At 48.2% G+C, this 25,915-nt stretch overlaps 1 protein-coding gene across 5 annotated transcripts in view; it reads right to left on the bottom strand.

Moving 5' to 3' along the window:
* The window catches only part of LOC147111000 (FERM domain-containing protein 4B-like), a 354,890-nt gene that overhangs the window by 166,132 nt on the left and 162,843 nt on the right, over window positions 1-25,915 (bottom strand). For all 5 annotated transcript variants that reach the window (XM_086001453.1, XM_086001454.1, XM_086001455.1 and 2 more), the window contains exon 2: window positions 13,737-13,802. In XM_086001453.1, the coding sequence (XP_085857579.1) occupies window positions 13,737-13,802 (66 nt within the window). The remainder of the gene's footprint in view (window positions 1-13,736; window positions 13,803-25,915) is intronic.

Raw genomic sequence — 25,915 nt, 5'->3', positions numbered from 1 at the left:
CCCCTCTCTCTCTCTCCCCCACTCCCCCTCTCTCTCCCCCACTCCCCCCTCTCTCCCCCCTCTCTCTCTCCCCCACTCCCCTCTCTCTCCCCCACTCCCCCCTCTCTCTCCCCCACTCCGCTCTCTCCCTCCCCTCCCCTCTCTCTCTCCCCACTCCCCCCTCTCTCTCTCTCCCCCACTCCCCTCTCTCTCTCTCTCTCTCTCTCTCCCCCACTCCCCCCTCCCTCTCCCCCTCTCTCCCCCACTCCCCCCTCCCTCTCCCCCTCTCTCTCCCCCACTCCCCCCTCTCTCCCACTCCCCCTCTCTCACTCTCTCTCCCCCCCACTCCCCTCTCTCTCTCCCCACTCCCCCTCTCTCTCCCCACTCCCCCTCTCTCTCCCCACTCCCCCCTCTCTCCCCCACTCCCCCTCTCTCTCTCCCCACTCCCCCCCTCTCTCTCTCCCCACTCACCCCTCTCTCCTCCCCACTCCCCTCTCTCTCTCTCCCCCACTCCCCTCTCTCTGCCTCCCAGTCCCCCCACTCGCCCCTCTCTCCCACTCGTCCCCTTCTCTCCATCTCTCTCACTCCTCTCTCTCTCCCCCACTCCTCTCTTTCTCTCTCCCCCATGCCCCACTCTCTCTCTCTGCCCCCCACTCCCCTCTCTCTCTGCCCCCCACTCCCGCTCTCTCTCCCCCCCCACTCCCGCTCTCTCTCCCCCCCCACTCCCCCCTCTCTCTCTCTCCCCCACACTCTCTCTCTCTCCCCCACTCCCTCCCCTCTCTCTCTGCCCCCCACTCCCCCCTCTCTCTCTGCCCGCAACTATACCCTCTCTCTCTCTGCCCCCCACTCTCCTCTCTCTCTGCCCCCCACTCCCCTCTCTCTCTGCCCCCCACTCCCCTCTCTCTCTGCCCCCCACTCCCCTCTCTCTCTGCCCCCCACTCCCCTCTCTCTCTGCCCCCACTCCCCTCTCTCTCTGCCCCCCACTCCCCTCTCTCTCTGCCCCCCACTCCCCTCTCTCTCTGCCCCCCCACTCCCCTCTCTCTCTGCCCCCCACTCCCCTCTCTCTCTGCCCCCACTCCCCTCTCTCTCTCTGCCCCCCACTCCCCTCTCTCTCTCTGCCCCCAACTCCCCTCTCTCTCTCTGCCCCCAACTCCCCTCTCTCTCTGCCCCCACTCCCCTCTCTCTCTCCCCCACTCCCCTCTTTCTCTCTCCCCCACTCCCCTCTCTCTCTCCCAATCCCCTCTCTCTCTCCCCCACTCCCCTCTCTCTCTCCCCCACTCCACTCTCTCTCCCCCACTCCCCCCACTTCCCCCTCTCTCTCTCTCCCCCACTCCCCCTCCCTCTCTCCCCCACTCCCCTCTCTCTCTCTCCCCCACTCCCCCTCTCTCTCTCCCCCACTCCCCCTCTCTCTCTCTCCCCCACTCCCCTCTCTCTCTCTCCCCCACTCCCTCTCTCTCTCTCCCCCACTCCCCTCTCTCTCCCCCTCTCTCTCACTCCCCCACTCCCCTCTCTCTCCCCCTCTCTCTCACTCCCCCACTCCCCTCTCTCTCTCTCCCCCACTCCCCTCTCTCTCTCTCTCCCCCCCACTCCCCCTCTCTCTCTCCCCCCACTCCCCCTCTCTCTCTCCCCCCACTCCCCCTCTCTCTCTCCCCCCACTCCCCCTCTCTCTCTCTCCCCCCACTCCCCCTCTCTCTCTCTCCCCCACTCCCCCTCTCTCTCCCCCACTCCCCCTCTCTCTCCCCCACTCCCCTCTCTCTCCCCCACTCCCCCCACTTCCCCCTCTCTCTCTCTCTCCCCCACTCCCCCTCTCTCTCTCCCCCACTCCCCTCTCTCTCTCCCCCACTCCCCTCTCTCTCTCTCCCCCACTCCCTCTCTCTCTCCCCCACTCCCCCTCTCTCTCCCCCACTCCCTCTCTCTCCCCCACTCCCTCTCTCTCTCTCCCCCACTCCCCCTCTCTCTCTCCCCCACTCCCCCTCTCTCCCCCACTCCCTCTCTCTCTCCCCCACTCCCTCTCTCTCTCCCCCACTCCCTCTCTCTCTCCCCCACTCCCTCTCTCTCTCCCCCACTCCCCTCTCTCTCTCTCCCCCACTCCCCTCTCTCTCTCTCCCCTACTCCCCTCTCTCTCTCTCCCCCACTCCCCCTCTCTCTCTCTCCCCCACTCCCCTCTCTCTCCCTCCCCCACTCCCCTCTCTCTCCCTCCCCCACTCCCCCTCTCTCTCTCTCCCCCACTCCCCTCTCTCTCCCCCACTCCCCTCTCTCTCCCCCACTCCCCTCTCTCTCTCTCCCCCACTCCCCTCTCTCTCGCCCCCACTCCCCTCTCTCTCTCGCCCCCACTCCCCTCTCTCTCTCGCCCCCACTCCCCCTCTCTCTCTCCCCCACTCCCCCGCTCTCTCCCCCACTCCCCTCTCTCTCCCCCACTCCCCCTCTCTCTCCCCCACTCCCCTCTCTCTCCCCACTCCCCTCTCTCTCTCGCCCCCACTCCCCCTCTCTCTCTCCCCCACTCCCCCGCTCTCTCCCCCACTCCCCTCTCTCTCCCCCCACTCCCCTCTCTCTCCCCCACTCCCCCTCTCTCTCCCCCACTCCCCTCTCTCTCTACCGCACTCCACTCCCCTCTCTCTCCCCCACTCCCCTCTCTCTCTCTCCCCCACTCCCCACTCTCTCTCGCCCCCACTCCCCCGCTCTCTCTCCCCCACTCCCCCGCTCTCTCTCCCCCACTCCCCCGCTCTCTCTCCCCCACTCCCCCGCTCTCTCTCCCCCACTCCCCCGCTCTCTCCCCCACTCCCCTCTCTCTCCCCACTCCCCTCTCTCTCCCCACTCCCCTCTCTCTCTCTCCCCCACTCCCCTCTCTCTCTCTACCGCACTCCCCTCTCTCTCTCTACCGCACTCCCCTCTCTCTCTCTCTTCCACTCCCATCTCTCCCCCACTCCCATCTCTCTCCCCCACTCCCATCTCTCCCCACTCCCATCTCTCTCCCGACTCCCCCCTCTCTCTCCCGACTCCCCCCTCTCTCTCCCCCACTCCCCTCTCTCCCCCACTCCCCTCTCTCTCCCCACTCCCCTCTCTCTCTCTCCCCCACTCCCCTCTCTCTCTCTCCCCCACTCCCCTCTCTCTCTCTCCCCCACTCCCCTCTCTCTCTCTCTTCCACTCCCATCTCTCCCCCACTCCCATCTCTCTCCCCCACTCCCATCTCTCCCCCACTCCCATCTCTCTCCCGACTCCCCCCTCTCTCTCCCCCACTCCCCTCTCTCCCCCACTCCCCTCTCTCCCCCACTCCCCTCTCTCTCTCCCCCACTCCCCCTCTCTCTCTCTCCCCCACTCCCCTCTCTCTCTCTCTCCTGCACTCTCCTCTCTCTCTCCCCCACTCCCCTCTCTCTCTCTCCCCCACTCTCCTCTCTCTCTCCCCCACTCTCCTCTCTCTCTCCCCCACTCTCCTCTCTCTCTCCCCCACTCCCCTCTCTCTCCCCCACTCCCCTCTCTCCCCCACTCCCCTCTCTCTCTCTCCCTCACTCCCCTATCTCTCTCTTGATGTTCTCCACTTGCAGCAACACTCCCTTTCACCAAAGCAACTTTAAGTAACTTTAGAAAGCTCTAAACAGTTGCATAAGTTTGGATGCGTGTAAGCTCCAAAATTCGAAAGAAAACATATTTCTGTCAGTGGTTCAATGCAAAACAAGTTGGAGCGTGAGAATAATGCATCATGGTAAAATAAGGCATGGGCTCTTGACTACGGGATGATTAGAAAAGGCTGGTAAATTGGGATAGGAGGGGAAGTAACAATATTGATAAAAGATGCAATTATCACAGTAGAAAGAAGGGCCTTCACTAAGGATGACTGGACAGTAGGAACACTTTGGATAGAGCTAAAGAACACCAAAGGATACAAGATTCTGGTAGGGGTTGTCAATGGATTTCTAGAATGTATTCAGGACAGTTTTCTAGAACAATGGGGGAAAAATTCGGTTGCTTTGAGCCTCCCAAGGGGGCACTAATGGGGCTCAAAACCACTAGCGCCCGGGCGCGCTGTTGCTAACACTTCCCGCAAAATTCAGCGGGAGGTTAGCGGCAGCGGTAGCTGGTAGTGCTGCGCTTCCGGTGATGACGTCATCGCCGTGCGCAGTGCCCCGCTCACGCCACTGCCACAAACTTGGGTCGCACCCCCTGACCTACCGCTGGATGCTATGTCCGACAGGGTCAGGGTGCTGTGTTTGTGGCCGGGGTGGCGTAAATTAAAGGGCAGGTGCCGGGCGGCCTTTTTTTTTGGGCCACTTGCCAGCACCTGCCCCCTCTTGCCTCCTCTTGCGGCTCCCTTTGAGTTCCGGGCTCTTTTGCCGGCATTCTTCTCCCTGGTGGTCCAGCAGGGCCCCAGAACACACTGCGCTAGGCCCCTCCCCTTTACACAGGGGAGGGAGGCCTACAGTACCGCGGCACTATGTGCTGATGCGTGTATCGCTGTTGCATGTAGTGCCACGATATTTAATGCGAGCGCCCCAAGAGGGAGGGGAGCGCTTCCAGTAGCGCCCTGCCTCCTGCTTGGGGTGCTACCATTCAATTTCGGCTGCGGGGGCACTAACTTTTTCGGGGCACTAAAAGTAGCAAGCCAATTTTTGCCCCAATCTGTTTTAGAGCCGACAAGGGAACCGACTGGATCTAGTGATGAGTAACAAAGCAAAATTAGTTAACACTCTAGTGGAGGAAGACAATAAAATACCAGCAGTACAAGGGAATCTGAATAAAAAGTCAAGGGGAGGAACATTGTGGATTGAATATAAGTTTTAAAAAATGTTAATGAAGAAAATAATGGAACTTAAGATATATAAATCTCCAGGACTAGATGGTTTCCACTCCAGGGTATTAAAAGAATTCGGTAAGGAAATTGCAGATGCATTAATCATAATTTCCCAAAGCTCTCTATATTCAGGAATTGTGCCTTTGTATTGGAAAATTGAAAATGCCACTCCACTATTTACAAAGGGAGGGAGGGAAAAACCAGGTAACTACAGACTTGCCAGTTTAAAATCAATTGTGGGGAAGTTACTGAAATCTATTATCAGAGACAGAGTGACTGGGCACTTGGACACATATGAGCTGATCAAAGAGAGTCAGCATGGATTTGTGAAGGGTATGTCATGTTTCACTAATCCAGTTGAATTTTTAGAGAGGGTCACTAGCATGGTGGATAGGGGAGTGTCTATAGATGTTGTCTATATGGATTTCCTGAAGGCCTTTAATAAGGTTCCGCACAAGAGATTATTGGCAAAAATGGGAGTGCATGGAATTGGAGGTAACCTTGTGACATGGATCAGTAATTGGCATAGAGATAGGAGACACAGAGTAAGGATAAAGGGTTTGTTCTCTGTTTGACGGGATGTGACAAATGGTGATCCCTAAGAATTTGTACTGGGGCCTCAGCTTTTCGTCATATATATTAATGACTTGGATGAAAGAATAGAGAGTTATATATCCAAGTTTGCAGATGACACTGTTAATAGGGGCAGTAAGTTGTGTGCCTGGGAGCAGGAAGTTAGAAAGGGACATAGACAGACTAATTGAGTGGGCAAATCTATGACAGCTAGAGTGGGGAAGTGTGAGATCATCCACTTTAGATCTGAGAAAGACAAATCAGAATATTTTCTTAATAGTGAGAAACTAGGAGCTGTGGAGGATCAAAGGGTGTTTGTGTACACAAATCACTAAAAGCTAGTGCCCAGGTACAAAAAGTAATCAAAATGGCTAATGGAATGTCGGCCTTTATCTCAACAGAGTTAGAAGTCAAAAGTTAGGAAATGATGCTTCAATTGTACAAAGCCATGGTCAGACCCCATCAGGAATACTGCGTTCAGTTTTGGGCACCGGACCTCAGGAAAGATATAAAAAGCAAAATACTGCAGATGCTGGAAATCTGAAATAAAAACAGAAAATGCTGGAAATACTCAGCAGGTCAGGCAGCATCTGTGGAGAGAGAAACAGAGTTAACATCTGAAGGGGTCATTGACCTGAAACGTTACCGCTGTTTCGCTCTCCACAGATGCTGCCTGACCTGCTGAGTATTTCCAGCATTTTCTGCTTTTATCTCAGGAAAGATATGTTGGCCTTGGAAGGGGTACAGTGCAAATTCACCAGAATGATACCAGGGCTTAAAGGCCTAGAAATTCAGTTGGGCGCGGCAGCCGTTAGCGCCTTAGGAGGAGTAGATTTCGAGCGCTAGGCGCTTAGCGGCCGGGCGCAGCGCGATCTGCGCCTTGCCCCAACTTCAGTACACATTTAGCGCCGGCGCAAAGTCTTAGCGCGCGCCCTGCTGCGCGCGCACATCATGACGTCATTTGCTAGTGCAACGCCTTTTGTGCGCCCCGAACCGGAACTTCACTCGCGCCGGCCCATTGTGCGCCGGGCGGCCCGAGCGACTGTGAAGTGGAACGGTACACAGCCCAGCCGGGCCGCGGGGAGCGCAAATTAAAGGGCACTTACCCAGCAGTATAAAGGCCAGCCATTTTGCAGCATTCACTCTTGTGCAACGGTTTTTTGGACAGGGACCAAGGAGGAGAGTTTACTGGTTTGGACCAACACTTGGACAGGTATTTTTGGCTCAGGCCAGAGCTTACCAATTATCTTTGCCTTCATTCAGAGCTCAGTGTTTGCCAGCATATAATGGGGGCTGCATTGGGTGGCAACGCTGAATTTCAGCCTTATGCCAGAAGGGCTTACAGACGCCGTGAGAGAGTGGCAGCCCTGGCTAGACGCAGAGGGGGCAACAGGCGTCGCCAACTGAGGCCTTACCCACGCAGGGTATACCACCAGCAGACCTCCTATCTGACCATGTCTGCCGCGATGTGTGTTAGGAGGCTGCGATTCCGAAGGGAGGTGGTTGCAGACATCTGCCGGCTGCTTCAGAGAGATCTGCAGCCACAGCTGATGCGCAGGACGTCTCTGTCGGTGGCAGTGAAGGTGACGGTGGCTCTCAACTTCTATGCCTCCGGCTCCTTCCAATCCGCTACTGGGGACATCGCTAACATCTCCCAGTTCGCCGTGCATTGCTGCATCCGCCAGGTGACCGAAGCCCTTTTCAGAAGGAGACATCAATTCATCTCCTTCCCCATGACCCTGGACAAGCAGCAGCAGTGTGCAGTGGGGTTTGCAAGAATAGCGGGCTTCCCCATGGTGCAGGGCGCCATTGACTGCACGCATGTGGCTTTGCGGGCACCTCTTGAGCATGCCGAGGATTACCGCAACCGGAAGGGCTACCATTCCCTCAATGTACAGCTGGTGTGTGACCACAGGCAGCGCATCCTAGCTGTCAATGCCCGCTTTCCAGGCAGCAGCCACGATGCCTTTATCCTGCGACAGACAACTGTGGCTGACATGTTCCAGGCACAGCCTCCCCCAAGAGGATGGCTTATCGGGGACAAAGGCTATCCTTTGTGTACCTGGCTCATGACCCCGCTCCGTGCGCCCACGACCCCTGCTGAAGAGGCATACAACGAGAGCCATCAAGCGACGAGGAACCTCATAGAACAAACAATCGGCGTGCTCAAGCAACGGTTCTGCTGTCTCGATCGCTCCGGGGGAGCCCTCCAGTATTCGCAGGATCGAGTCTCCCAATTCGTCGTCGTTTGCTGCATGCTGCACAACCTGGCTATCCGCAGGACTCAGGCACTGCCACCTCACGTTGGACCACCACCTCAGGGGGAGGAGCAGGAGGAGCATGAGGACGACGAGGACGAGGAGTACCAGCCCAGGAGGGAGGCACAAGGTCCAAGGGCCGCCCGTCGGCGGCTTATTGAACGTCACTTCTAGGCCCCCTGTCAGGGAATGGCTTGTGCCAATGATAGAACATGATTGCAGCCGCTCCGCAAGCCCTCAGCCGGTTAAGGCAACAAACACTTCAAAGATCAAACATGAACAATGTGAATAAATAAAATGGTTTATTGTACAAACTCTGGGCCCTTCCCACATGAAAACCAAAAACAGACGAAACCCCCAAAAAACACTCAAACACATTACTCGCTCCCACAACCTGGAGAGGATTAACAAAATAGGGCAACTAAAATGGCCGTCATTCTCGGCCTTCGTCAAAAACAAACATCACATCATCGGCCTTCAAAAAACAAACATCCAATTCTCGGCCTCAAGAAACAAACACAAATGGCCACACATTCGACTATTTGGCCCGCTAGGGTGATGCCTTGGCCATCTTTGGGTGGCACCTGCCCGCCCTGCTGCTCCGCCTCAAAGTAAGGCCATTGGCTGCTGCAAGGCTGGGGGCAGGCTCCTGAGGGGCACATGTCGTGACGGCAGATGCCCTTGGGGGTCGGCCTAGTCGAGGTCTGGCCGTCGAGCGGGCGGCTGTTGATTGCTGCAGCTGTGGCTGGCCAGCATCAGTCGCTGCAGCAGCTCCTGGCAGCTCCACTGGGGGACTGGCAGTGGCGGCTGGAGGAATGGCGGCAAGCTGGCGGATGGCAGGCGCTCGCTGGTCACCTGAGACACTGGCACTCACCCGGGCCAGCACTGCAGCATGCGCACCAATCTGCCGAGGGACAGACCGCTGTGCTGCTGCAGCGCGCCGGGTGCCCTGGCGATGCCTGGCTGACACAGCGAGTGTGGCAGCAGTGAGTGCCCGTGTTGACCTGTTCACTGACCGCATCAGAGCAGCCAGTGACTGGACGGCACCACTGATCACCTGGCCAGTCGCTGACAGAGCTGCCCCGAATTCCGCCCGACTCGCTGCCTGATCTGCCCGGTATTCCGCCCGACTGGTGGCCTCTGAGGGCCCGAATTCGGCCACACTCCGAGAGAGGGAATCGATGGACTCAGGCAACCGTGCCACTGCCGCCATGAGCTCCGTGTGCCGGCGCTCCGAGTCCGCGGACAAGTCTTCGAGGCGTTCCATCTCCTCGGCAAAGAGCATCTCCTGACTGGAGGCCGGACTCTCCCTCTGGGGAGAAGGCCGCCGAGCTGGCCAACCCTTCCTGCGTTGCTGGAGGCCGCTGGGCCCAGCAATTGGACTCCCCTCCGACGCTTCCCTCCTCTGGGGAGAAGGCCACCGAGCTTCCACCCCCCTCCTGCCTTTCTGCAGCCCGCAGGTCCCAGGAGCTCCCCTCCCCTTCGACACTTCCGCCACGCTGCCCGCCAGGGAAGACGTGTCCCCTACATTGGCCTGGGTGGCCGCGGCTGAGGGTTCCCCTGATGGGCCGCCTTCCTCTTGCTCCTCCTCCTGCTCCTCTTCAGAGGGTCTGTCACTGGCAAGTTCAGGGACCTCCTCTTCACCATCTGAAAGCAGGAAGGCACAAGAGTAGCTTTAGAGTGAGGAGAGGGCGTCAGTGCGGGATGCATGAGTGGTGGCATTCAGCGCATTGGTCGGACAGTGGCAAAGGATGTAGATCTGATGCGCAAGTGGGACGAGAGAGGTGCAAAAGGTGATGTCCTTACCATTGCTGCCCAGAACAGGGTCGGCATCTCCACATGCAACGGGCCCAATCACCCGGCCACCCATGAGGCGCTCCACGCGATGTTGCAGGTCAGTGAGTGGCTGGATATGGGGTCGGCCTCCCCCGGTCGCAGTCCGGCTCTTGCGATTATTCGCCAGCTTGGCCTGCAAAAGAAAGGACGGCCTCTAAGTACAGTGTGTCGCCGTGATCTTGTGTGCACTGCCTCCCATGGAGGAATAGCTTGGCCAGTGTGTCGCCATGATCTGGTGTGCACTGCCTCCCATGGTGGAATAGCCTGGCCAGTGTGTTAAGTGCAGAATGTGCAATTGATGCTCATGCCTGTCCCATAGCTGCTGGATGAAGGCTGGCCATTAGAGCTTTCAGGTCCCTTTGCCCATAATGTGAGGTGCACATGCAAGGATGAGGAGGTCACTGGAAAGGGTACTCACCCTGACAATGCGTGTGAGGTCATTTAACTTTTTGCAGCATTGGGCACCGGTCCTGGGGATGTCGCTGTTGGCTGACAGCTTGGTGGCGACATGCCTCCAGGCTCTCCTGTAGACGCGGACCATCGCCTTCTTGCCATTGTCCGGGTACAAAACATGGCGCCTCTTCTCCACAGCAGCAATCAGCACACTCAGATCACGCTCTGAGAAGTGCTGCGCACGTTCACGGGCCTTCTCCATGCCTTCAGGCGCTATTTGGGTCCAGCAGCAGTGTTCAGGCCTAGCTGGAGGGCTCCACTATCCAGGGCGTGGCAGCAGACACAGTCGACCCTTCCCCCTTAAGAGCTGGCCGGCGCCAGGGTGTCTGCTGTCAATCACGAGATGGCCGCACCTGCGCTGCGCTCGGCCTCGGCGCTATCGATCACCACCTCCGGCTTAGCGCCCAAAGAGAGGCATCCAGCAGCAGTTTTAGCAATCGCCCGAACTCCTAGGGCGAAGCTAATGAATATCGGAGAAGTGGCATCGATTTGGCGGCGGCCGCAAACTTTAGCGGACGCCCCACTTTAGCGCCCCAAAAGTGGCGTCAATGAATTTCTAGGCCAAAGAGTTAAATTATGAGCACATGTTGCATAAACTTGGCTTGTATTCCCTTGAGTTTAGACAGTTGAGAGGTGATCTATTCCAGATATTTAAAATGATAAAGGATTCAATAGGGTAGATGCCGAGAAACTATTTCCTCTGGTGGAGGAATCCAGAACAAGAGGACATAAGCTTAAAATTAAAGCCAAGCCATTTAAGAGTAAAATCATGAAACACTTTTTTCACACAAAGGGTAGTTGAAATCTGGAACTTGTCCCCCAAAAGGCTGTGGCTGCCGGATCAATTGAAATTTTCAAGACTGAGATTGATAGATTTTTGTTAGGTGAGGGTATCATGGAATATGGAACAAAGGTGGATAAATGGAATTGAAGTACAGACGAGCCATGATCTAATTGAATGGTGGAACAGGCTCGAGAGGCTGAATCACCGTCTCCTGATCCTGTGCCTGTAATCCTCCACTGAATTAGTAATCTGAGCCACATTGCTGCAGAAAAATTGCAAGTAGAAGCCAGGAGTTTCCTTACAGGGGAGAAAGAAAATCACAAGGACTGTCATACTGAACTTGTGTTGTTTACCCTTAGTAACTACTACAGAGCAATATAAACAAAGGCAAGGGAGTAGGCCACTGACACATCGCCTTCTTAACTGGGGATGGTGCGTAGCATTGGTCAAACATGACTTTAACAGGAATGAGTAGCTCCGGTGATCCCTGCTGGAGGTGTCCATATATGTGGACATCTGGTATATTGGGTGTAAAACATTAACCTGCCCTGCCCTGCCCTTCTGCCACCATCTATTATGTATACTTGTGATAATGCTGGGAATTAAACCACTCCCTATATTTAAATAACACATTGAGTGCCCTTTATTTTATTGTAAGGCAGTACTATCGGGTAGTTAGAAAATTGATCTTGATTAGTGGGGTTCCACATAGGCCAGTAACAATTGATTAGCTTAGTGCCTCAAACAATGTTAATATAAGCTATGAGTCACATCAAGCAAGATATAACAGACAAGCACTTTCCGTTATTTTATTTGTGCATATGTCTGCCAAAATATCCAATTTCTTTCAATGACTTACTAAACGTTATTAATCTGAAAAAAGTCCTTATATACTGTAACTGTGAAATAATAAAACATTGCAAGTTTCACAGATATGCATCTGATTGTTGATATAAAAACAGATTCTATCATTATTTCACTTGCATTAATTCTCTCTTTTATCAGTTATTTTTTTTCTGTCATAAGAAGTTAAGTTTCCTTTTCTAACCTCAATTTTAATTGTAGCACCAGTATGAATTTGTATGAGGAATAATGCTTTTAAAGTAATCCCCAATTAGCAAACAATTAAGTGATTTCCCTCAGTGTCAGCCATAGCCCAGTGGGTAGCAGCACACTCGCCTCTGAGTCACTCCAGGGACTTGAGCACATAAAGCTAGGCTGACGCTCCAGTGCAGTGCTGAGGGAGTGCTGCACTGTCAGAGGTGCCGTCTTTCGGACGAGACGTTAAACCGAGGCCCCGTCTGCTCTCTCAGGTGGACGTAAAAGATCCCATGGCACTATTTCAAAGAAGAGTAGAGGGGTTATTCCCGGTGTCCTGGCCAATATTTCTCCCTCAACCAACAGAACACAAACAGATTATCTGTTTGTTTGTTTGTTTGTGGGAGCTTGCTGTGTGCAAATTAGCTGCCACATTTCCCACATTACAACAGTGACTCCACTTCAAAAGTACTTCATTGGCTGTAAAGCGCTTTGAGACGTCCGGTGGTCGTGAAAGGCGCTATAAAAATGCAAGTCTTTTTTCTTTTTCAAACTACTGTAATAACCCAATACAGATCCGCTTGGCACAAAGTAGGGATGAATCCTCTGACCTTTCTTGTTGTGTGGCTTGGTGGCACAACATGCAATGTATTTATCCACTGTCATTGCAGTGGGCCGTGAGGGGGCAGATGCCCAGCAAGTTAATTTAAGCAAAAATTTGACTGGATATGAATTAAAATCATTTTTAAATTAACTTATATTCTTTGCTAATTCCTGCTAAGCCCTCTGCTGCCAACCACTATTTCCCTGACAGGAAGGCAGATAAGTAAATCTGCAGTGGTGCTTCATCCAGTGCTGTTCTATATCCGGCCACTGCAAAGTGTAGATTAGGCTGGGTAAATTTGTCTGGTGATGTAATTTGGTTTTGCTATAGCCTCCCTTTGAGGAAGTGCATCATTCTGTTAATAACCTGGCCAAAACCAAGTTATGGCAGTGTTTGAAATCTGAGTGTAAACCCATATTCTACCACACTGTGGTAGAATGCATTCAAACCTGATGTGACTTACAAAGATCAGCATTTATTTAGTTTTACTATAGGGTAGGTTAACAAGATGTGTATAGATTATTAAATGCAATCTAGCACGGTGGCATAGTGGTTAGCACTGTTGCCTCACAGCACCAGGGACCCGGGTTCGAATCCGGCCTCGGGTGACTGTCTGTGTGGAGTTTGCACATTCTCCCCGTGTTTGCGTGGGTTTCCTCCGGGTGCTCCGGTTTCCTCCCACAGTCCAAAGATGTGCGGGTTAGGTTGATTGGCTATGATAAATTGACCCTTAGTGTTAGGGGGATTAAATACATGGGGTTACGGGGATAGGGTGGGATATGTGTTGGTGTAGGGGTTACGGGGATCGGGTGGGATATGTGTCGGTGCAGGCTTGATGGGCCGAAATGGTCTCTATCTGCACTGTGGGGTTTCTGTGATTTCTGTGATAATTACAACACTGCGATTCATCTTATCGCTTAAAGAAAATAAAAACTTCCATTCCCCTTGTATAGGGTAGATAATTTATTTCTAACTAAGGATTATTTATCATAATATCACACAACACAAGGATTTGGGTAACAAGTGCATTTAAGTCTGTTGCTTGGCATTTGAATGTTTGATATTAAAATTTTTTACACATAAAAGTCAACTGTATACAGTGTGATTTAAAAAAAAATGAACTGTGTTACAGGTCACATATATAACCTTAGAATTATGTTAAAAAGGGTACTTCTGCTTTGCTGCTGTTGATTTACGATTCCATCTGAATCCTTTGTCTGACTGCTTTGCAACTATCCCCTATCTTACCTTTAGGTTATTGGATTTAATTTTTCACACATGTAGGTATGAAAATTGAATATTCATAATTATAGAAGTGTACAACTAATGAAAGAATGTGTTCAGAATTCCATTAAAATTGGAGAGGCTTTGCTGAAATATTAATTAATATGTCTGTTGTGTACCTATTTGTTTGTCAGACCTTACCTGAACCAGTAGCTCCAGCTTTCTGTCATCCAGGAGATTCACCTGACAGTGTCTGCCCTCTGTCATCTATAAGGTAAAAACAAGGTCCATCAGACAGACCAATAAACTGCATTATATTGCAAATTATTGCCGTGCATTTGAAAATAGACCTGATCTTATATAATACATGAATCAATCATCCCCTAGTATGGATAATGCATTTCTAGTATTAACCTTTAACGATCTCCAACTATAATTTATTTATTCAGATGCACATAAAAGGTTGCTTATTTTAGCAATTCATGTCTCACTGCATGAAAGTGCTCAAAACATGTTTCTTGTCAGCTTCTTTCTCTGTGTGTAGGGTTGTGCTCTTTAAACTTCGATGAATTACATATAGGTGAGTAAATGGAATAAGGGGCTACTTGTACTACTGAAGGTCAGCCAAGTAAAAATAGTTAATTACACAAAGATTTTGGAACTAAATACCCTAAAATTTTAATCGCACCCATTTTTGATGCAGCTAGTTTTCATACTAGTTGGCATTTTATTTGAACTACATAACTGGCCTGAGCCGCAGTAACTATTCAGTGACTTACTTACTTTGTACTGTCGAATGATACCGATGATGTCGCATGATCCCATCCCCAAAATTTCCACAATATAATGTATAATTCCTTTAACAATGTACCAAGCAAAAGTATGGTACAAACAGAATCCCCAACTTGGGAACACTAAAATATGAAATATTGGGTTTATAATTGTCAACCAATGGGCTATTTTCCATATCCCAACATTTTTTGTTTGTAATTCAAATAAAAAAGGCTCAAATTACCCCAATGGATCAGTGTGTAATTTGACGGCCCAATCTGGTGCTGCACCAGGAAGATACCCAGATTTAATCTGTGCTGAATTAGTTCATCTCAACCAGGGTGGTATTGGGAGTACAACAACTGGTATCAGTGCCCTGGGATAGGGAGGACTAAAAGAAAGATCAACCTTAGTTCATGCTACTGATCACTATTGAGTGATCCCAGCTGGAAAGTGTAGCCCCAGCCATTTGCTCGATTTTTCCCCTGATCTTGGGCAGATCTGGGGGTAGAAAATTGCTCAGGGAGCCATTCTACCAGCTCTTGCCAGTTTGCACATGTCTCCCGGAATGTTGAATATGTCTATCCAACTATGGGCAGATACGGTCAAAGTGGGCGGTAACGATGCCCTGACATCACTTGTCAAATTTTCCATCATTACTTCTTCAAAAAACTCTCTTAAATTTGTCAAGCACAACTGGCATTTAACAAATTCATTCTGTCTTTCCTTGACCAGACCTCCTCAAAACCACTCTTCTCTGAGTCACTGTCACTGTTTACCTCATACTTGTCCAACACTAATATCTATTGAACAGTTCCAGTGGCTCAGGGTTTGATCCATTCATACTCCTCAATACCCATGACCTTTCTAGGTTTTCCTTACTTTTTCTTTCACTATGCTTCTGAATATCTCCCCTGTCTGCCCGAGGGTAGGGCTAGCCTTATTTTCTCCCGTTAAGTTTACTATTTTCAACTGTTTTTCCCTTTCATTACACTTAATCATAACCCCTCCCCAGATGAAATTGCCCAAACTTACTTTATTTGGGATCCTTACAGCTTGCAGACAGAAGGGAAGGGAAGGTAAGGAAGGGAGGGAAAGAAGGAAGGGTATAACATCTCATAATGTCTCTCAGAAAAATCCCATAGTGCTTCATATATAATGAATTATTTTGAAGTGCAGCTATTGTTGTTTTGTGCACAGCAAGGCCCTACAATCAGCAAATGAGATGGATGACCAGTTAATCTACTTTTGATGGTGTTGATTGAGGGACAAATGCTGGCCAGGACACCGAGAGGAATTCCCTGTTATTCTCCGAATAGTGCCATGGGAGCTTTAACGTACATCTGAACCACTGCAAAAGGCAGATGGGACCTTGGTTTAACGTTTCATTTGAACCTCTGATAATGCAAAAAGACAGTGATCTGAATCTATGCTTGTCCCACTTGCCTTCCTATAGATGTGTTGAATTTGATATCTCATTGTTGCTGTTATCTTTATTAGATAGAAATGTAGAGATGCAAATTGGATCAGTCAGTGCAGGAAACATTGTGACTGAGCAAATTGGATATTCTTAAAACTCAACAATGTAACAGTGTGACTCCATAATATGTATTGGACCTCTTGTACTTCTTCTCCCTGCATTGATTGATTATCTTTTGTTTTATTAGGTAGTGGGGGTGCCATATTACTGAAAAAACACTGAATTATAAATCAGAAAGAGTTAGTTAACTATTTCCTGCAGAAGTCTGCTCTTTTACAACAACAACTTTCATTTCATGCAGCAAGACCTGAACAACATTCAATCTTGGGCTGATAAGTGGCAAGTAACATTCGTGCCACACAAGTGCCAGGCAATGATTATCTCCAACAAGAGAGAGTCTAACCACTGCCCCTTGACATTCAATGGCATTAATATCACCGAATCCCCCACCATCAACATCCTGGGGGTCACCATTGACCAAAAACTTAACTGGACCAGCCACATAAATACTGTGGCAACAAGTGGAGGTCAGAGGCTGGATATTCTGCGCGTAGTGTCTTACCTCCTTACCTCCTTACCAAAGCCTTTCCACCATCTACAAGGCACAAGTAAGGAGTGTGATGGAATACTCTCCACTTGCCTGGATGAGTGCAGCTCCAACAACACTCAAGATGCTCCACACCATCCAAGACAAAGCAGCCCGCTTGATTGGCACTCTATCCACCACCTTAAACATTCACTCTCTCCACTACCGGCGCACTGTGGCTGCAGTGTGTACCATCTACAAGATGCACTGGAGCAACTCGCCAAGGCTTCTTCGACAGCACCTCCCAAACCCGAGACCTCTACCACCTACAAGGACAACGGCAGCAGGCGCATGGGAACACCATCACATGCAAGTTCCCCATCAGGTTGTACACCATCCCGACTTGGAAGTATATCGCTGTTCCTTCATTGTTGCTGGGTCAAAATCCTGGAACTCCCTCCCTAACAGCACTGTTGGAGTACCTTCACCACATGGACTGCAGCGATTCAAGAAGGTGGCTCACCACCACCTTCTCGAGGGCAATTAGGGATGGGCAATAAATGCTGGCCTTGTCAGCGATGCTCACATCCCAGGAACGAATAAAAAAAAAATTATGTAGTGGCTTTAACATAGAAAAATGTCACAAGGTGCTTCACAGAGGCGTAATCAGAAACAAATGGACGGCAAGTCAAAGAAGGAGATATTAGTGCGGGTGAACAAAAGCCTGCTGAAGGTGGGTTTTATGGAGGGTCTTAAAGGAGGAGAGGGAGGTTGAGAGGCAGAGGGGCTTAGATAGGAAATTTCAGAGACTGGGGCTTAGACAGCTGAAGGCATGGCTGCCAATGGTGGGGCAAAGGGAGGGATATACACTAAAGGCCAGAGTTGGAGGAGCAGAGAGTTCGGAGGGGGGCAGGGGATATTGTAGGGCTGGAGGAGATTAAAGAGATAGGGATGGGTAAGACATTACTGATTTAAACATGAGGATGAGAATTTTATATTGGATGCACCAAGGGAGAAGGTGAAGTGAGGAAGAATGAGGAGTGCTACATAAACAAAATGGTACAATTTTAAAGGGGGTGCAGGGACAGGCTGTTAAAAAAAAAAAGCATATGGGATCCTTGGTTTTATAAATAGAGGTATAGGGTGCAAAGCAAGGAAATTATGCTAAACCTTTATAAATCACTGGTTAGGCCTCAGATGGAGTATTGTGTCCATTTCTGGGCACCACACTTTAGGAAGGATGTCAAGGTCTTAGAGAGGGTGCATAGGAGATTTACTAGAATGATAGAAGGGATGAAGGACTTCAGTTATGTTCTCCTTAGAGCAGAGAAGGTTGTGGAGATTTAATAGAGGTGTTCAAAATTATGAGGGGTTTTGATAGAGTAAATAATGAGAAACTGTTTCCAGTGGCAGGAGGGTCGGTAACCAAAGGACACAGATTTAAAGTAATTTGCAAAAGAACCAGGGGGTAGGTAAGCAGAATTTTTTTCTGGCAGTCAGTTGTTATGAACAGGAATGCGCAGCCTGAAAGGGCGATGGAAGCAGATTCAATAGCAACTCTCAAAAGGGAATTGGATAAATACTTGAAAAGGAAAAATTTGCAGGGCTATGGGGAAAGAGCAGGGGAGTGGGACTAATTGGATAGCATTTTCAAAGAGCCAGCATAGGCATGATGGGCTGAATGGCCTCCTTCTGCACTGTATCATTCTATGATCATTATTGATATGCCTCTCATTTCAAAGCAGCTTTTCACAACCAAATGGAGAAAAATAAACTTAAGAAATGGCAACTAGCTACACATTGCACAACAGCTTAATTTTCTTGTTCACACTTTCTCACTATAATTCAGAAGAAGGGTCATAAAAGTAACATAACAGATGTGTTTTACGGCTTTGACAAGTTGGAATGTTGTAAATTTCATTTGCAGGTTTCAGTGGTGCCTTCCACGTGGCATTGTTGAAGGAATCCCTGCTAACAGCATGTGGTTTCAATCTGACAGATGGGTCCCTTAACAAAATCCTGTATTCAAAAGGTTGACTTCAGAATTTTTAGTTTGATTTCCCAAATAATAGTGCTCTCTCCTCTTCGACAGAAACTGCCAGGTGTAATGTGTTATAAGTTCAACAGAAAATGAATGTGAAGTGCACAGCCTAAATTCAGACCATATTACTAATGGAGTGCTCCATTGAATATTGTGGGAGCAACATCAATTGACAATACAACTGAAGGCATGTGTACAGTAATAGACTTTTTATAATTTATGAAATCCTGTTTTAAGCCTTGAACTGAGAGCTCAATTATTTGTCTGATTTTTTAATAAAGAAATAACCATTGGAAATAACTTTAGTGAAATTGAGGCTATGTGCAGGGAAAAGAAAAAGAGAAAAACGATATGCACACATTAATAAGAAAGAGAGACTAAGAGTATAATGCTTTATTACTTCCTGTCCTGGCCCCTATGTTAGCTAATATTATAACTTTTCTTCTCCCCAGGTACTGTTCCCCTCCCTTTCAAACGATCACTCCCTCCTCAAAAAACCCGTCGTTAACTCTTGTCATTGCAAACTACTGCCCGATCTCTAACCTCCCTTTCCTCTCCAAAGTCCATGAACAGGTTGTCACATTCCAAATCCATGCTCAACTTTCCCACAACTCATTGTTTGAATCTCTCTAATCATGTTACTACATTGAAATGGTCCTAATCAAAGTTACAAATGACATCCTCTGTGACTGTGACTGTGACCATGGTACACTATCCTTCCTCATGTTTCTATGCCTCTCTGCAGTCGTTGACATGGCCAACTATACCATCCTGCACCAATGCCTCTCCTCTATGTTCTAGCTCAGTGGGACTGCCCTCCAGCAATGACTTGGCTTTCCGACTCCACACCATTACCTCTGGAGTCCTGCAAGGATCTATCTTTGACCCCTTCCTCTTCTTCATGTACATGCTGGCCCTTGGCGACATCATCTGAAGACATCACGTCAAGTTTTACATGTACGCAGACGAAACACAGCTTTACCTCTCCAACTTCTGTCTTGATTCCATCCCCCCCCCCACCTGCCACTGCTTAACAGACTCCTTGTCCAACATCTCATTTTGGATGTGCTGCAATTTTCTTCCAGTTAAACATTGGGAAGACCAAAGGCTTAATTTTTGGGCCACACCACAAACTCTACCTTTGCTACTAATTCCATTCTCCGCCCCGGCCACTGTCTCAGATTGAACCAAACTATTTGCAACATTAGCGTTCAAGTTGGCCCCTAGCTTCTGACCCCATATCATCTCCATCACAAACACCACATACTTCCACTTCTGTAACACTGCTTGCCTCTGCCCCTGCCGCAGCTCATCTACTGTTGAAACTTTCATCCATGCCTTGGTCACCTCCAGACTCGAATATGCCAATCATTTCTTGCCTGGCCTCCCATCCACCGGCCTCCATAAACTTCAGCTCATCCAAAACTCTGTTACTTGCTCACCCATCACACCTGTCCTCGCTGGGCTATATTGGCTCCCAGTCCCCCAACGTTTCCAATTTAATGTTCTTGTCCTCATGTTTAACTCCTTTCCTTGCCTCATTAATCCCTATCTCTGTAACCTCCCCTATCCCTACAAAACCCCAGAACTCTCTGTTCCTCTAACTCTGGTCTCTTTCGCATCCTCTCTCATTATCCCATCAATGGCTGTTTAGGCCACACATTCTGAATTGCCTTACAAAACCCTTCCTCCTTTAAGACTCTCCTTAAAACCCACCTCTTTGATCAAGCTTTTGCTCACCCCTGAATACAAGTCTGACATGTGAAAACAAGTGGGACACTGGCTTGTAACTTAAGCTGTAGGTGTACCCAGGAGGCCTGATTTTAACTACAGGCGGAGAATGGATGGGCGGTTGGTGGTCTGCGCCCACTGCCTCATCATTCTTGCTGGTGTGAGGCCGGGCCTTCATTTAAAGTCCGCTGGCAAGCTGCAGCATCAAATGGGCTCACGTTGTGCCCATTTGTACCTCAAAATTGTAATTGGGATTTTAGCTACATCATAGGACCCTCGATTTGCGTATTACAAGTAGCCTCGCACCGGCTGCCCATCTTAGGAACCTGGCCCAAGTTGGCGGCGGCTGGAGTGGCAGCATAAACAGTAAGTGATCCAATGGCATTTTAGGGGCATTACTGCCCCATTAGTGTCAGCTGTGTCTCAGTGGGTAGCACACTCGCCTCTGAGTCAGAAGGTTGTGGGTTCAAGTCCCACTCCAGGGACTTGAGCACAAAAACCTAGGCTGACAGTCCAGTGCAGTGCTGAGGGAGTGCTGCACTGTCAGAGGTGCCATCTTTCAGATGAGGCATTAAACCGAGGCCCCGTCTGCTCTCTCAGGTGAATGTAAAAGATCCCATGGCACTATTTCGAAGAGGAGCAGGGGAGTTATCCCTGGTGTCCTGGCCAATATCTATCCCTCAATCAACATAACAAAAACAGATTATCAGGTCATTATCACATTGCTGTTTGTGGGAGCTTGCTGTGCGCAAATTGACTGCCTGTTTCCTACATTACGACAGTGACTCCACTTCAAAAAATACTTAATTGGCTGTAAAGTGCTTTGGGACGTCCGGTGGTCATGAAAGGCGCTATATAAATGCAAGTCTTTCTTTTATTTACGCCTGACGGAGGGAATTAAAATCAGTCTTCTGTTTCTTCTCTTGTTTCTTGTCTCAAAAATAAGTACTAGAGGCTGAAGGTGGATAAAAGTGTTGTAGTTACAACATTTATTTCTAGAGGGATCTAGTGACATGCTAGAACATTTTAGACACTTCATTTGGTGCATTTTTCAGCATATTAAAATCTATAATTACATTTTATTCATCTAAAAAGACTGAGACACTTGCTCGATTTGCCACTTAGTAATGAATTAATTTTCTTCATATTTTAAAACATGTTTCTCGATTAGCAGCAGATAGGCTATTAATGGGGGAAGACGTTTTAAATTCATTTTCCTTCTGTCAATACCAAACCACATCTGTTCTTGCTGACCATAGAATTATTCCAGTCAGAGCTGGAGGCAGCAAATGTAGAAATGTATCCGTTCCTTCCAGATGCTGCCCCTCAGACTGGTGGTGCATTTTACATTAAAAATGTGCATTCTGGTTAATTTAAAATAACTTTAAATTTAACAGTTGATAGATTTTTAATTTTAAAAAAATGAAAAGCAAGTGACATTTGAATTTTCAACAGCCAACCAAACAGCTTCCACAAAAGCAATTTCAGGAGTTACTCTCTTTCCAATCTGCCCCACCCAATCCAAAGAGGTACTCCCTCTGGACCCAGTTCATAGAGACACTCTACCCTCTCCAACCTACCACCCAGTTCATGGAGACACTCCGTCCCTCTCCAATGATCTCGGTTCATGCTAATGCTCTTTTTCCTCCTCTCGTTCTCAAGTCAACCTGCTACTTTCCCTCCATTCCAGCTCAAGCTGCCACTCATCTCCCCCTCTGACCGCCTGAATTCATACTGGTGCTCTGCTCCTTCCCTCTCCTCAATTTATGCTGCCTTCAGCTCCCTGTCCCAGTTAATGTTGGCACTCTCCTTCCTCCCCCTTCAATCAATGCAACAGTCTTGCCCCCTCCCCAGTTATTGCTCACATTCTCCTTTATCTTGCTCCCATTAATGCTGGCACTAACTTTCACCCATCCCAGTTAATGCTGCCACTCACTTTCTCCTGCTCCCTCCTCAATTAGTGCTAGCTCTTGCCTTCCCCTCCCCCCCAATTAATGCACATACTCCCCTTTATTCCCTCTCCCAATTAATGTTGGCATTCTCCTATCTTTCACCTCCCCCGCCGCAGCCCAGACAGCTGCCATGTCTGTGATCAGGGTAGGGAAAATTCAATTAGGATTCCCATGCCTGACTGCTGTCCAGTGATTACTTAGTGTGGTTGAATAGCACTCACTCACTGGCTTAGCCAGTAGGGCAAGGGACCAAAGTGCTGCTGGCCCTGAGTCACTGCCTTCAGGAGAAGGGGGATTGCTTCACGTTTTTTTGGCTAAGATGAAGTGTGAAGAAGAGCAGGAAATCAGAAGCAAAAGGAGAGGTAAAGAAAGGGTTAACTTAACTGCTGAAATTTAAAAGGACATAAAAAAATCCTGTGATGTCTCCTGATATTGAAACTGACCCACAGAAATTTTGGAGAGGGTCAGGTTAGAAAGCTCTTTGGCTTCAGTTAGAGCACTGGCATTGCTGAGCTCCGCCAGGAGCAGACCATATGGATTCCACTTGTGAGCCATTTTAATCAACTTCTAGAAAATACAGACATGTGGCAAAAAAAATCATCTGACAGAAAATTCTGAAAATGATCATGCAAATGAGATGCATAAAATTGTGGTAATTCCACAATCTCATATTTCCAGAGCAAAGTTGCGCCTAAAAGGAGCGTGCGTCAACGATCGGGCTACAGCACTGTAGACCTGATAAGTGGAAGCCGATATTCTCCAAGTCACACTCCCATTGAGTGAGATTATCAGTTGAGAGCATGGGATTGTGAAATCATCCCTTCTCCAGCAGCACCAGAATCAAGTAGAACCTTTGAAGAGAAGCAACAGAAATCTCTTTTATCCACAGCCGTGACCTATAGGGGTAGATTTTTGTCTTCGCCGCCTGGGTAGTAATCTGGCAGAGCGGATTTCCCGCCCTTTATAGAATCCACCCAATTTTTATTTCATTGAAACCAATGAAACCTCTAAACCTCTCCGCCTCTCTATCCTTTCAGACACTGCTTAAAACCTACCTCTTTAATCAAGCTTTTGGTCACCTGTCCTAATATCTCCTTATGTGGCTCTGTCAAATTCCATTTGATAACGCTCCTGTGCAGCACCGTGGCACGTTTTACTACATCAAAGATGCTATATAAATGCAAGTTGTTGTTGAAACAAAAATCAGGCAGATTCTACAATGGGCGGGTGATCCGCCCGTCAGATTATTGCCCAGGCAGTGAAGAACTCTACCCTGTAGAATTATTTTTCATTCTTTCTCTACACGTTTTCTCCCCTTCCCCCCCCCTCCTATTATTCAAAGGCATTTTCTCCTTACTGGGTTCCTTCCATGAGCACTGACCTGGTACCTTACCCAAGTGCTTATTTTTTTTTGCCTATACTTAAACAGTGAGAGTTGGCAGGCAATTTGACTGTGGGGCTCAGCGCAGCCAAGCCCAATCTTGTTTTTCTGTGATCCTACCCCAGTTCGGAACATTGGCAACCCAAGGTTTCATTTTATTTTCAGGAGTTTCAGCAGGTAGGCTGAAAATAAACGTATGCAGCTGATTCAAACCACATAGCCAGACTACAAGGCAGCACTTGTGCAATTTACCTCCTTTAAAAAAATATATACTCTGGCAGCAAATTTAGAAATTCAGACTGATCTTTGTGGACTCTTATGTTCATTTGATAGACCTCACGAGCATTGCAGTTAAATGAGTCACATCTACATACTTAGTGCCTCTCACGTACACTCATTTTGCCACACTATTATGAAGAATCCAGAAATAAAACATTTAGATAAAAATTGCAACACATGCAAACAGGAGAAAAAGGTGGATAATACTGATTTTTTTAAATACACTGACGTTTAGAGGAATGCCTATAACATTCATGGGAAAATGTGCCAAGCTTCCATTGAACTCTACAACTGAACAATGAATTGCAGAAGGTTTGGCAGATTCCAAGGGCAATATTTTCTGTAAAAGTCGGTCTGTTTTTAACAAAATGTTTTCTGAAAGCAGTAATGTTACAGCAACAAATCCCTCAACCTTTTACTGAACTTAGTGCTGTAAATATTAAACATAAATATCTATCTGAAACAAAAGCTCCTGATAACTTGCTTTAAATATTCTGCCAAAGATGAGATTTAAGTCTTGACAGTTAACATTGTGGTTTATCCTGGACATCTAGCAAAAAAAAGAGGATATTATTCTGTAGAAGTTTGATCATTAAGTAATAGTAAAAATTAAATCACTGCCAGCAAAGGAGATTTGATACATGAACCTTAGGTATGATATAGTTATAGAGGAGAACCCAGACACGTGCTCTTCTACAAAGGAACTACTATATTCCAGCCAAATATACAGTATATCTCTAAATACTGCAGGCAGCTGGATTTAATTTATCCTTGAATCCTTTCCATTTTTAAAAGCCATTTCTAGTTGAGAAAACACATTCCACTTGAAGTGTGTATTTTGATTTCCTTTAAGTGTATTCTTTCTATTGATCTTAATAAAAGTTGAGTTTCAAAGATGAGGAAACTATGTAGCCAGATAGGTATTTTACATATAGGGAGATGTTTATATCAATAATAATCACATTAGCACAAAGATGTCTATTTATTATACCTAACGTCAAAATATAAATATTCTATAAACAAAGCAATACATTTCTATAGTTTAGGGCCAGTTTCTGGGAAAAACACATCTCCTGAAACAACATATTGAACTTGATTAGTGTTTGTAAAAAAACAGTTGAGGTGGAATATGTTTACAACACAATTAGAAGATTTAGATACTCTCTTAAATTATACAAAACAGTCTGCAAATCACTCAAATATAACTGTTATGTTGTATAATTTATACAATGTATAGAAAGAAAGTTCAACAGTTGCTGTTCAGTCTGCAATCAATCTGAGATCCACTGTTATCCATAAATACAGTATCTATTGTGATCTCCTTAAGACAGCAGTCATGAGGGAAGGGTACAACAGCAGTTAAGGCCAGTCCTCTGTATGTCAAGTGATGGGAAGGCCAAGTGGTATAGAACTGTTTTCGTTACTGTTATGCTAGGGAACTCTGCAGCTTCTATATAATATTTCACTATTCAAAGAAGAACATGGAGTTCTGGTATTCTGACCAACATTCCTCCCTCAGTCAACAGCACCAGAACCGCCCCCCCCCCCCCACAGAATAGTTGGTATTCTTCTGATTTGACGTTTGTGGAACCTTGCCCTGTACTAATTGGCTGTCGTGTTTCCTACATAATGTCAGTGCCTGCACTTCAAAAGTATTTTGTTCGATGTGAAGCACTTTGGTACATCCAGCGGACATGAAATAGTGCCATATAAATACAAGTTCTCTCTAATATATAATTTAATGAAACACCCAATGTAGCACATACCAATAATTGGGAGAATGCTTGACTACTAATCAACAAGTTCCTGAGCATGGTGGCATAGTGGTTAGCACTGTTGCCTCACAGCACCAGAGACCCGGGTTCGAATCCGGCCTCGGGCGACTGTCTGTGTGGAGTTTGCACATTCTCCCTGTGTTTGCGTGGGTTTTCTCCGGGAGCTCCGGTTTCCTCCCACAGTCCAAAGATGTGCGGGTTAGGTTGATTGGCTATGATAAATTGACCCTTAGTGTTAGGGGGATTAAATACGTGGGGTTACAGGGATAGGGTGGGATATGTGTTGGTGTAGCGGTTACGGGGATCGGGTGGGATATGTGTCGGTGCAGGCTTGATGGGCCGAAATGGCCTCTATCTGCACTGTGGGGTTTCTGTGATTCTGTGATCCCAGTGCTGCTCATCACTTGAACTTGTTTGTCGGAGTTTGGGTGAGCTCCATTAGTT

The sequence above is a fragment of the Somniosus microcephalus genome, chromosome 11, assembly GCF_052327205.1.
Source record: "Somniosus microcephalus isolate GS21.2 chromosome 11, FLI_Smic_1.0, whole genome shotgun sequence".
NCBI lineage: Eukaryota > Metazoa > Chordata > Chondrichthyes > Squaliformes > Somniosidae > Somniosus > Somniosus microcephalus.
This window is presented reverse-complemented; position numbering and strand designations above follow the sequence as displayed.